The sequence below is a fragment of the Psammomys obesus genome, unplaced genomic scaffold (assembly GCF_907164565.1).
Source record: "Psammomys obesus unplaced genomic scaffold, mPsaObe1.curated_primary_1811, whole genome shotgun sequence".
Lineage (NCBI taxonomy): Eukaryota > Metazoa > Chordata > Mammalia > Rodentia > Muridae > Psammomys > Psammomys obesus.
Genome location: NW_026596134.1, coordinates 12650768 through 12664379, shown reverse-complemented (window position 1 = coordinate 12664379; position 13612 = coordinate 12650768). Strand labels below are relative to the sequence as shown.

The 13612-nt window shown below is 43.2% G+C and overlaps 1 protein-coding gene across 3 annotated transcripts in view; it reads right to left on the bottom strand.

Annotated features, from left to right (window-relative positions):
* Positions 1 to 13612, bottom strand: part of Ptpn21 (protein tyrosine phosphatase non-receptor type 21) — a 59626-nt gene that overhangs the window by 34208 nt on the left and 11806 nt on the right. For all 3 annotated transcript variants that reach the window (XM_055593058.1, XM_055593057.1, XM_055593059.1), the window contains exon 3: positions 751 to 920. In XM_055593058.1, the coding sequence (XP_055449033.1) occupies positions 751 to 920 (170 nt within the window). The remainder of the gene's footprint in view (positions 1 to 750; positions 921 to 13612) is intronic.

Sequence of the window (13612 nt, the reverse complement as noted above, 5' to 3'; positions counted from 1 at the left end):
GCATGCCAGAGCTTCGTGGAGTCAGATGATATGAGACTATGACTGGAGTATGGGAAAGATATGGGGAGACAGAGAGAAAAGGGACATGAAAGCAGAAGGGAAACTGTGTAGGGGAAAGAAAGGGGATTGACGGGATGGGAAGGGACACAAAAGGGGACAGTAGAGGGGCAGGGGAGGGAATGCACGAAAAGGGCCTTATGTAACCCAGAAGGATGAAACAAAGCAAGATTCCTAGTCCCTCCACTGTTCGCCTTCAGCTTCGGCCCCTCTGAGGGTATTTACCGGCCAATACTCTCCCGTGATAAACACCTTCTCCCGCTGTGTGTGCTCTGTCCCCCACGTTAGCCCTGACCCATCTACAGAATACAGCATCGGGGTCGGCATTGTAAGAACCTGGCTAGTTCCCTGAGGAGAGAGCAGGAGTTTAGGAGCACACGGTTTAAACCCTGGCCCCTCCCATTTCCTCATTATGAGGAATCAGAAACAGAACAACAAAAACATTAAAGAGGTTCTCACAAGAGTTCAGGCCGGGGTGAACGGATCATCTTTCCCGTGCCTTTTGGGCCTAGTGAGGCATAATTCAGTCTGACATACTGCATTCCAGAACCTCCAAGTAATGTGGTGACTAAAAATGTGGGCCGGAGGGCAAAGTCAGTCAGAGGCCTTTATCTCAAGGGCCTTCGCCCTCAGCTGCACCCTTCTGACCTCTCCGGACAGCTTTCTAAACACAGACGGCAGGGAGCCTCTCACCTGGTGATCTCCTGCTGCAGCTGGGCAACAGAGGGCACGTAGAAGACCACCCCGAAGTAGACCGTGGGCTCCAGCGCGTGCTTGTCCAGCTGCTTCTTGAGGGGCTTCTCCAGGTCCACCCAGCGGCGCTGATTCTGCTTGTTGTAGTACCAAAGGCTGAAGTACGTGACCTGGAAGGGAGGAACGAAGGGCACTGCAGCAGGCAGTCATGCACAAAGAGATTCCGACCGTTTCCGCAGGGCCGGGGCCAGGCGGCGGACCAGGCAGCCTCCCACTGCCTCTCAGAAAGGGGCCGTAGCCAAGGCTTGAAGGAGGGGGGAAAAAGAAGCAATGCTAAGCTCCACATACACAATAGTATTCAGGAAATAGATGGGGGAGGGAGACAATTGTGTGCCATTTCTTGATCTAACAACAAAAGTGCTGGAAAAGAAAGAAAGAAGGAAAGAAAGAAAGAAGGAAGGAAGGAAGGAAGGAAGGAAGGAAGGAAGGAAGGAAGGAAGGAAGGAAGGAAGAAAGAAAGAAAGAAAGAAAGAAAGAAAGAAAGAAAGAAAGAAAGAAAGAAAGAAAGAAAGAAAGAAAGAAAGAAAGAAAGAAATTTTCTATTTCCATGCTCACGGGTGTGCAGTGTGGAGTTCGGAGGATAAGGTTTTAGAAGTTGGTTCGTTTTTTCTGCAATGGATTACGGGGAATAAAATTCAGCTCATCAGGCTTCCGTGGCAAGAAACTTTACCCGATGGGCCACCTCAGCAGCCTATAACTAATATTACTTTACAAAGTCTTAGGCAGTGCTCTACCCAGTATAATTCTGAACCATGGTGCTAACCCAACTTTTCACTATTCAGGGACTCTGATTCTATAAATAAAACTACATGTAAATGGCAGAAATTTTAGTAACAGATGCAACCACAACTCTTCCCTGCCCCTCAAAGTGCACTGGATGAACATTCAAAGCAATTGTTTGAAATTAATTGTTTAATGTGAAGAATAAACTGTGAATTAAGAGAATGAGTGATACCTCTCTCTCGTGTGTGTGTTTCTATCCCTCTCTCTCATACAGACACCCCCCACATGAGATGCCACACCTAGTGCAATAAAGTGATCTAGATGGATCTAAAGCAGACACTGAGGTTTGGGACCAGAGACAGGGGTGGAGGCATATGTCCCCAGTTCTGGAAGGCCATGGCAAAAAGCTGCTACAGGTTCAAGGACAGGGCCACCTACATACCAAAACTATCTTAACACCCCACCCCAACCCAGCCAATACACACACAGTAAATTAGCACTTATACTGCACTAGTTGTCCTTTTCTGACCTCTGACGACACCAGGCACATACATGGTACACTTACATGCACACAGGCAAAATACTCTTACACATAAAATAAACAAATCTAAAAATTTAAGAATGTTTAATTTCTATAGATATTAAAAATGTTTGTCTTATCTTTTTTTACTAAAGGTTTATTTATTTATTATGTATACAATGTTCTGCCTGTAGGTACACCTGCAGGCCAGAAAAGGGCATCAGATCTCATTACAGATGGTTGTGAGCCTCCATGTGGTTGCTGGGAACTGAACTCAGGACCTTTGGAAGGGCAGCCAGTGCTCTTAAAACCTCTGAGCCATCTCTCCAGCCTGTCTTACCATTTTTTTTTTTTTAACAAGGGAAAACTATCTTCTCAATATTTTTACTTTCTACAAGGGGAATATTCCTAATGTCCCTTTATTTCTACAAACTAAAATACTGTAAGAATTCACTAAGTTTGGTTGGATTAAAAGAATGAATAGTCAGGCTGGAGAGGCTCAAAGGTTAAGGGCACTGGCTGTTCTTCAAAGGTCCTGAGTTCAGTTCCCAGCAACCACATGGTGGTTTATAAGCATCTATCATGAGATCTAGTGCCCTGTTCTGGCGTGCAGGCACACATGCAGGCAGAATGCTGCATATATAATAAATAAATCTCGAAAAGAATGACGTCTTCTACTCCTGTCACCCTTGACACTGCATCATCATATAGCCAGCTGTATTCCAAAAACCAAAGCCAGTGTCTCTCCAAGCACTGCCCACAGGACACCGGTATCGGAATTACGTAGAAAGTTTTGGGGGCCCTAAAATACTATCACCTTCCTAGGTAAATCTTCCCAGTAAATCTTACACATTACAGCATTCCACTTTGTCTCGCCAACATTGTGTAGGCATTTGTACACACAGCCTTTAATTAACTACCCAGGTGATGCCTATAAGCCAGCAGTATTTACTAAGCCAACAGTCCAGACACATTGCTGTTTTCTGTCATCCAAGTATCACATTTATGAGAAAGCAACTACTGTTCCTACCTTCCACAATTTACAGAGCAGAAAAACCTGTTTTGAACATAAACCATGGTTGGTCTATTAAACACACTACTTTTAGACCCTTATTCCACATTAATATTTAGTTCTATTTGAGAAAGGGTCTCACTATGCAACTCAAGATGACCTCAGATTTATCACGTAGCCCAGATTGGCCTAAACCTCACAATCCTCCCACCTCTACTTTGTAAGTCAAATGTTTTTTTCTATAACAATAGTAAGACATGCTATAGAACTGGAAACTGTTTGGGTCATGAAAGTATATCATCCCTTTGGGCTAGAGAGAAGATCTCTGGTTAAGAGAACTGCCTGCTCTTCCAGATGACCCAGGTTTAATTCCCAGCATCCACATGGCGGCTCACAACCATCTGGAACTCCAGTTCCAGGGGATCGGATGCCCTCCTCTGGCCTCTGCGGGCACTGCATGCACAGGTGCACAAACAAATGAAGACAAAATACTCATAAACATAAAATAATAAAATTAATTTACCTTTAAAAATTAAAAATTAAGTGTATCATATCTTAACCAATCATGGTGGCACATGTGAGAGGCAAAGGTAGGCTGATCTCTGGAGTTCAAGGCAAGCCTATTCAACATAGTAAATAACCAACAAGAGCTATATAATGAGGCCATGGCTCAAAAGACCAACCCCTTTCATACACCACCAAGAGCATATGACCTCTTATAAATAAAATTAGAGAGCCTTAAACTTATTCTGTGTATATTATTTTCCTTTTTAAATACAGCTGGACTTGGCTACTTCAAACACAAACATTTAAGCAGCCAGACTTGGCCACACACCTACAATTTCAGCACTCAGGAAGCAACAAGACAGGGGTTCAAGACCACCTTAGACTACACAGTGAGCTTCAGGTTAACTTGGGCACAGTGAGAACCTATCTCAAAATAAGAAAACAGCAAAAGGAGGGGTAGAGAAATGTATAAATATTTCCAGAGATTAGCAGTGATATTTAGGAAAGTGATAAGCCATACTTATTCAACAAAGTTACCCAGAGTGTTTCATTTCCCAGAAATAGAATGACTTTTTTTTTAAATCAAGCTTTACAATACTCAAATTAACTGCAGTTTCTTCACCTGTAACTACAAGCAGATTTTTTTTTTCAAAGCCAAATATGAACAATTTGTCCCCTCTCTTTTGTTCTTTTGGTACATACCCTTATTTGTGGGTTTTTAGAAAGCTCTGCCCAAAGCATAGAAGCTACCCTACTTCCTCTGTGGAGTTCTGCTTCAGGGCAGCTAAGGGGAAGCTCCACCTCTGAATCCACATTCCAGGACCAATGCCAACAACTCTGGAACACAGGACTTCCTCACCCAGCCTTCCCAGGGCTAGTAAAGCACAGCAGGAGAGCTCTGCCACGGAAGGACCTGAGAACTACAGGCGCTGTGAGACCTGCCAACTGTCCAACACTGGCTTTCTGTTATGTCTCCTGCATCGGTGGCACCCACCTGTGAGATCTTTCTTGATAAGAACCTTTCCTTGATAAGAAATTCAGGTGGCTACTCTTGTGTCTGTGGAAAACTCATCCTAGTGAAAGAATATCTCTCTTTCTCCCTCTCTTTTTTCTGAAGTAGGGTTTCTTTGTATAGACTTGGCTATCCTGGACTCACCTTGTAGACCAGGCTGGCCTCGAACTCACAGGCATCCGCCTGCCTCTGCCTCTCAGAGTCTCAGAGTGCTGGGCTTACAGCCATGCTCCATTGCGAAGACTCTTAAATACTGAATTTCCTGGAACCTGTACATAAACTTACAGGGATCACTGACTATATTCATAGGAAGCCTTTTGAGGGTCAGATATTTTACATTATTTTTGTTTGTTTGTTTTCTAGTTTGTCCCCCTCGATCCCCCCCCAAAAAAAATCATAAAAATCTTCAAAAATATTGATGACTTCATCTATAGCTGTTTAAAAAGTATCTCTACTAATCTCCTAAATTTGTAGCTAGCTGCCCGCTGTGTAACTAGAGTCGAAACAAAGTTAAAAAGAGCTTGGCTTCGTTTCACATACTATGGTTGCTTCACTCTAGTGTACAGACACCAGCTGCTCCAGGCAGGTCCAAATCCTACCAGAGTGTAACCTCTTCCTAATTCCCAGAGCATTTCTTGTCTAATTATTTTAAGACTCTTTTTGATTGTACTATTTTTAAAACAGACCAGAGAGATAACACAAATTAGCCGGAGGGTTTTTTAAAGCCACTAATGCATTATGCTTAATAAAAGTTAATCCCATGTAAAATTGCAACTATAATTTTATCCTGGTGCCTTTCTTCGACTTGCTGAAGTTAGAAGGCTTTCATCAGGACAGAGATGAGAGGGGACAGCCCAAGATAAAGTCTCCCCAAAGGAGAGATCATCTGACAAAGGTCCTAATGAGCTCCAAGCTAATTCAGGCCCGGAGCTGACCTCCACAGAGGATGCCATAAATAATTAAGTATAGAACCTCTTCCTTCTAGCAGATGGCAGTGGTCACATGGCCTCAACACAGCCGGTCCCTTCCCTCCCTGTTTAGTTTTCCTCCATTTTCTTCTCACTTTAATCCAATTACACATTCTTTATTTTATCAGCAATATGACGATATATGGTATCAGAACACTATCATATATAAGTGAGGACTCTGGAAAGTAACAAGTCTTGTTATACTAATTTTTATCACACTGAAGTCCAGGAATCGAATTCGAGTGTCCATGTTCCTTCTACTGTAGCTTAACATTTAAGCATAGTGTGAAATGATAAGCCAAATTTATTAAAAGGAAATCCAAGGAGTGAGCAGGACTACTGTCTACTTGGATAAACTGCTCTCGTTTTTTCCCGTTTACAATCCCAGTCAAACACCATGAAGCACGTGATGACGGTAAACAAGGCAACTTAAAAACTACATTCTCAAGACTGAGAATGTAACTCGATGGTGAAGGGCTTGCCTCGAACATTCTCTCCCCGGCACCAGAAAAGGGACAGGGACATTCTCTTGAGCTGGCAAAGTAGCTAAGTGGTGAAACGCCATCCTGGCACACTGCAGACTATGGGTTTGATTCCTGGCACCACCCAATTAATTACAAAAACAAAACAAGTCCGTATTTCTTAGATGTCCTAGATTCATCTATTCCTTCATCGCACATTGACTACCTCCTAGCTGTCAAATGCCAGCGTGGGCGCCAGCACACAGCACTGAGCCAGAGAACACAGGTCCTGCTCTCCAGGGCTGTGTCCTGGGGTGGACACAAGCAAGCAGGGTAGATGGTACACTGCCTAAGATGCACTCTAGAAGAACGTTTGATTTTAAGGCTGAAATACTGCCGGGCACGCTGGCGCATGGGCTGGAATCCCAGCACTTGGGGAGGTAGAGGCAGGCAGATCTCCGTAAGTTCGAAACCAGCCTAGTCTACAAGGCCAGTCCAGGACAGCCAAAGAAACCTGTCTCAAAACAAAAACAAACAAAAAAAAGACTAAAATATCAACATGTTTCTAAAGAGGAAACTAAGAGTAAATAGAAATGCTTAATATATATATATATATAAACATTTTATTCCCCAAAGATGAGAGAGATAACCAAGATAAGCACACAAAGTTTCACTACAAGGGCAAATTAATTCTTGATGCCACTGTACAGAAAGTCACTTTGGTTAGGAATCACAAAATTGAGAGCAAGTGGAGCTCCTCGTTCTTTGACCATTAACCAGTTTGCTCTTGTATCTCAGCCCAATAAGTGGGCTACAGATTTTGTTCTTTATCTAAATCTTAGAAATCTGAGACCCTTTGGGCCTGTTTATAAGCTTAACTCAAATACCTGTGTATTCTTCGAGATTAATTTTTGTATTTTATTTTATGTCCGTTGGTGTTTGCCTGTGCATACATTTGCACACTATGTGTGGGCCTGGTGCCAAAGAAGACAGAGGAGGGCACTAGACTTTCTAGAAGACTCCTGTGAGACTGAGTTACAGTGGTTGTGAGCTGCCCTTGGGGTGCCGAGAACCAAACTGTAGTCCTCTGGAGTGTAGCAAGCATTCTCGACCACGGAGCCATCTCTAACACCCACAGATAATATTCCCTGCTGTTGTACAAGCTTCATGCTAGGCATGATGGCCCACACCTGTAATACCAGTACTTGGAAGGTACAGGCAGGAGGATCAGGAATTCAAGGCTATTTTCTGCCACACAATGAATTCATGGCCAGCCATGGTGCGACCCTGCTTCAAGAGCAAACAAGGCTGGCAAGAAGGCTCATGGAAGAAAGTCACTGCTTTGAAGCCTAGTAAAGTTCAATCACTGACATCCACAGAGAGGAGGGAAAGAACGTACAAGCTGTCTGGCTCTATGTGCAAGTGAAGGCATGCATACACCTACAAATGCATACAAACACACATGCAAGCTCTGGCATGCACGTACCCCACAAATGTACATGCATACAAAGTAAATAAATGCTAACAAAAGTGGCCCTTTCTTTCTGTTGTCATACCATCCAAGCCTAAACTCACTTCCAAAGCTGTGCCAGCCAGAAAAACAGACAAGTGTGTAATTGTTTGAGTAATATCTGTAGATACAAACTATATGGAAAGAAAAATTAGAGTTATTGTCTAGATAATGTGCATCAAACCTGGCAAAAAAAAAAAAAAAAAGAGAGAGAGAGAGAGATGTTTGTGGATATTTCAAAGCAGCATAGCGCAAAAACACTCCAGGGATCTTTTCTGACCCGTTTCTTAGAATATTATTACAATCAATACATTTATAAGATAACTCAACACTAATACAAAACAGCTGTCAGCCAGGTCTCTCATGAACACTGCTCTTCGTCGGTTCAGCAGCTAGACTCCAGGGCAAGCAGGAAGTCAATAACTCACTCTGGGTTCCAGCCAGCATATGTAAAGTCCCAAATGCAGCCTGGCACACAGCCAGTGGCTCCTAAAAAAACTACCTTTCAGGGATGCAACCCCACATCCACCTACCACCCAAACTCCACCTTGTTGCCTCCAACTGCTGCTGGATTTAGCAGTAGAAAATTCAAATTGTTGAAAATGAACTTAATATTGAGATCAGCTAGTCAAGTCAGAGCCAGAGCAAGCTCAACAGTATATAAATAAGCCAAATCAAACTCTTAGATTCATAAAGAAATCGAGCCAGACATCCTGAGGCATTTCTATACTGCCAGCAAGAAAAGGCAGGAAGTAGCAAGTTCAAGGCCACCCCGGGTAACATAGAAAGAGCAAAAACAAAGAAAAACAAAGATAAATATCAGCTCTGCCACCCAGTATGATATTACTTGTATATTTTCTTTGTCTGCTTATTATTCAGAATACTCTGTCTACCTACAAACTCACACAGTACAATACACGCCTTTTAGGGGATCTTATTTGGGTGACAGACCCACTTATAAATTATCTATAATTTACATTCTAATGGCTCTTTAGGACATGTGACAGTTTCTACCAATGAAATTAGCATTTTCAGCATAAATTTCAATAGCCTCTGGATATTTTACTAGTTCACTAAAAGATAAGTGAGGTTTAGGTAGGGTGAATACCTGTAATCCCAGCATTCCTGAGCCTGAGGCAGAAGGATCTGGAGTTCCAGGTTGGCCTGGGGCCTGCACAGTGAACTCCTGTCTGAAAGCAAACACTGGGCCTTGGAGATGGCTCAGCAGATAAAGACACCTGCTGCCGAGCCTGAAGACATGGCTCAGGAACCACATGGTAGACACATGCACGACCACACATTCACACATTCATGCACACATGAACGCAAATAAATAGATGTTAAAAAAATTTTTTTTTAATTTAAAAAAAATTGAAACAAACAAAAAAGGGCTCAGAGTCTGTAATTCCAACGTTCAGCAGGCAAAGTCCCCTGAATTGAAGGCTGGCCAGGGTGAGCTCTGGGCCATCCTGGTCGACAGAGTAAGATCTTATCTGGAAATTCCAAAAATTAAATAATAAGCCAGGAAGAAGCTCAGAAGTAGAGTACTGGACCAGTATGCTCAAAGACACCCGTGTAATCCCCAACACTAAAACAACAACAGAAATGAGAGAAAAGCTAAAGGCAGTCTAACTAATAGTCGTTTTAGGCATGCAGGCTGCTTGAAGAACAGAGTAAGAAAATACTGCAGTGCCGTCACGCTGTAGGGACATAATGAGCCCTTGTTACCAGAGAAGAACAGGATGCATATCTGACAGAATGAAATACAAGGCTCAATAAATGGCCCCGGAATTCAAGCAATGATTAAAGGGCGTCACCAGTTCAGACACCACTGCTCACTGTCCAGATGGGCACAAAGGTGATGCCAGGTAAGGGGGACAACCACCGAAGGCCCGTATTATGATGGCGGCACTCTCACTCAGAACCTCCCTCTGCCTGTGGGAGCTTCTACTGTAACAGTAAGCTGCCCCATCAAAAAATGAAGCTGGAGAAGTACCCTGAGTTGGAGTACATCCAGACAAGCCTGGCTACACAATGAGACCTTGTGTCAAAACTCCAATAAGTAAGGGTCTGAGAGACGGCTCAGTGGTTAAGAGCACTGGCTGCTCTTCCACAGGACCTGGTTCCACTCCCAGCACCTACATGTTGGCTCACAATTGTTTGTAACTCCTGTTCCAAAGGATTCAATGTCCCCTTCTGGCCCCTGGCACTGCACACAAGTGGTGCAGGCATGCAGGCAGGCAAAACACCCAGACACAAAAAAAATTAAATAAATAAATTTAAAAAAACAAATAAACAAGCCCAATAAATAAGTAAGTGGTGGCCAAAAAAAAGAAAGAAAGAAAAAAAAAAGAAAAAGAAAAAAAATTACTAGTAAATGGCCTTCCTGAGTCCAATGGAAGAAAGCCACAGATAAAATAACATTTGTTTGGGGGAGGGGGGGAAGGAAACTATACTGAGAGGCCATTTGTTCCTGAATGCTGTAGAGGGGCAGGTGGAAAGAGACTAACAACACAGAAGCACAAGCAGGAGAAATGAGTTCCGTTGGTCTACAGACCATCATAGTAGGTACAGCCTACAGCCTTCTACGAGCTGTCTCACTGTTTGAGGAGATGGAAATGCTAAGTGTCTTGATTTGATCTTTACCCATTATGTACACGTGTGGAAATACTGTACTCCAGATTTTGTGTCAGTTTCTAAATATGAAGGTCAGGAGACTTGAGGGGAACAGGTCAGTCTGGAATACATGGTTGAGATACACTGCAGGGACAGTGACAGAACTGAGTGAGCGTTACACCCCTCAACCCCACCACACCACCCAACCACTCAACCCACAGGCTCCCGTGGTGAGCAAACACACGCTCAGTTCCACCCAGAGACGACACCACTGGGGCATATTGATGGCAGTTGACAAAGTCGCTTGTGGTATCTCTCACATGAAAATCCCAAAGCTGGAGCACATGTATTTTATATTCTTAACCCTCTGGTTTTGGTCAATCTGAAATTCCAGTTCCCCCAGGAAGTGCCTTAGCTCAGGGAACTTTTCAGAACCTTCAGAAGGTCAATGACATACTCATCCCTTTCTAGGCCACAATCTTGTGCATTATACACAAACGTGCCTGAATTCAATTTGTGACTATTCAGCACAAAACATTTGCATGTGACGTAATTTTTCTTGACAAGGTTTTGGTTATTTTTGGAGTCCAGAGGAAAGCAGGCAAGTGAGAGAAAGGCACCTAAAATTCCCATGTCTTCTCAGCTTCCAGTGGAAATAAGGTCAGTAGATATCTGGAATGGCTGACGAGCAGATTTAAGACGGGCCACTCCCAAGCCAAGGGCACTTCCTAGAGCACTGGGGAAGCTCACCCTGCCTGACAAAGCAGTCTCCCTCAGAGCCAGGAGAACTAGAGTGCTCCAAAGTTTCCCACAAGAACCCCCAAAGTGAAAGAAAATAACCACGTCATGCAGCTCTTTCGGGGGTCACCCAGCTCCTCTAAGTAACTTTGCACCTGCACTTTATAAACAATTCACTGGATCCCCAATAAGTAAATATGAAGTGCTAGAGGTGGCTCAGTGGTTTAGACTAAGGTCTCTTGCAGAGGACTGGGTTGGATCCCCAGCACCTGTAAGGTGGCTCACAACCATCATTAACTCCAGTGCCAGGGGATCCAACACCCTCTTCTGACCTCTGTGGGCACCAGACATACATGTGGTACATACACATACATGTAGGCAAAACACACAAACACATAAAATAAAATGAACCTAAAAAACCTTTTTAAGGAAATGAATAAATGGGAAACTAGGTGCAATGGCTCACCCATGCACTGGTCCAGCTACTTCAGAGGGTGAGGCAGGAGGATGGCAAGTTTGAGACAAGCCCAAGACAGATAGCAAGATCCTGCAAAAGAGAGAGAGAACAAATGTGCAAAAAGGGGAAAGAAAAGGAGAAAAGGTAGAGAAAAGGAGGAAAGAGGAATACAGAAAAGAAAAAAGAGAGGCAGGCAAAGAAAAAAGAAAGGAAAGAGGGAAGGAAAGGAGAGGAAGGGAGAAAGGTGCTTTTATATCTATGTACAAAGCTTTGGGAATGTTCCACACTCTCCAGGAAGTAAAATCCCAGAACAGAGCAACGCTGGCCAAATGAACTGCAATCACATCATTCTAAGTGTAAAATAACAATCTTGAGGTTTAAAATAAGTGGATATTTATTCAGGAACTATGTGCAATAAGGTAGCAGGCACTATTCTAGATACCATAGATACATATTATTATATATTATATATTATAATATATATTATATTATATATTAGGGAACAGCAGTCCTATTCCAATGAAGTTTACATACTTAAAACCCAAAATGTTGATGTCTGTGTCAGACCAAGTGCTATTTAAAACTCATTTCATAAAGACCTATAACAAACCCCAACCATGTAAACAAATGCCCAAAGCCAGAAAGTAAAACATGAGAGATAAGATTTTGTTTACAGTGTCAATTATCAAAAATATGCTTTGAAGATGATTCTAGAGGCTGCTGAGCGTTTTCACACATGATCACGTGCCCAAGTGTAAGCTCAAACACACGTGCAAGCACACACGCCCCTTCACAACAGTTAAAAAAATAAAATTGCCCTGTAAGATTTAAACTATAAAACCAGTGCCCCCCCCCCCATGCACACACAGAGGCAGGCAAAGAAAAAAGAAAGGAAAGAGGGAAGGAAAGGAGAGGAAGGGAGAAAGGTGCTTTCACAACTTCTCTGTATCCTAATTGAGGATTTAAAAACCTCGAAAAATTCTAAGCAAATGTAAATTCAAGTAACAAAAGGACCTAAAAATCAAGACAGGATATACAAGAAATGAATTTGTGGTAAACCTAGTTAAAATACATGGTAGCATTAAAAAGACGAGATAATACTGTTAAACGCGGTCTTTCCACGATCTTTATTTATAATATAAACTAGATACAAAATTTCATAGTCTATGAAATTTGGGCTGAGGCCAAGGGAAGCAAAGAGGACTCCAATGTTCAAAGCTCTGCTGTCAGGCAATGGGCAAGGACACGCACAGAGGACTTCATCAGCTTGGACGGAAACAGTGGTTCAATTGTGATGGCAGGCTACCATTTCAGTATGTTAGAAATGTGCCAGCAGTGTGAGTCCCAATGCCTGCTGTGAGACTATTCTCCACACGTGCACTCTCCCAGTTAATTAACAAAAGAAAAAAAAAAAAAAAAAGAAAAACCTCAACCAAAGAGAATTCAGCCAGTCACCACAACATGGGCCACAGAGGCACAGCACAGACCCCACAAAATAAACACAGAGGGTGGGGTGCGGTGGCTGGAGCCTGAAATCCCAGCACTGAGGAGGCCAGAGGCAGGAGAATGCAGGGTCCCAGTCAATCTGGGATATACCCCGAGACCTGTCTCAGGGTAAGAATGACCACCAGTCTAATGAGGACCAACACATCAAGAGCCTTCTAACATGAAATCCTCAAACCACCACCAACACCATTATTCTCCTCAATGTGAAAAACGGGTGGGTTTGGGGAATCATAATCTAATATTTAGCAAGTGACAAGAACTGACATCCAGTGGCCCAGGACTGTGGACTGTCTCTGGAACATCACTGCTTCAACAGCCTCTCAAGGGGCGAACTGACACACTGGTTCTTGGAAAGGGACTTTCCCCGCTCAAAAGAACCTGGCTGGGAGGCAATGGGACTCCCCCTAACGATTTCAAGGCAATGTGTCTTCTAGTAGGCCCTGCCTACCTTGTGGCCTCCTTGGGGGCTGGAGGTGGATCACAACCTGGCTCTTGGTGGGGCCTTTGGCAGCTCCAGGTCATGGTATAGGTTTTATCTCTCATTCTGAGCAAACTGGATTATACTTACTTTAGGTTATGATTCTTGGGGTTTGTTATATTATTCTCTTTTCAATTATTGAAACAGGGCTGTAGCCAGGGCTGACCTCAAACTTAAATCTGGGATCTTTCTGCCCCAGCCTCCTGAGTAAATACTCACACATGCTAAAGTCCCTGGCTCTACGGCATTACTGTGAAGTCCTTACTGTTGCACTACAGAAGCAAGACGGTATTT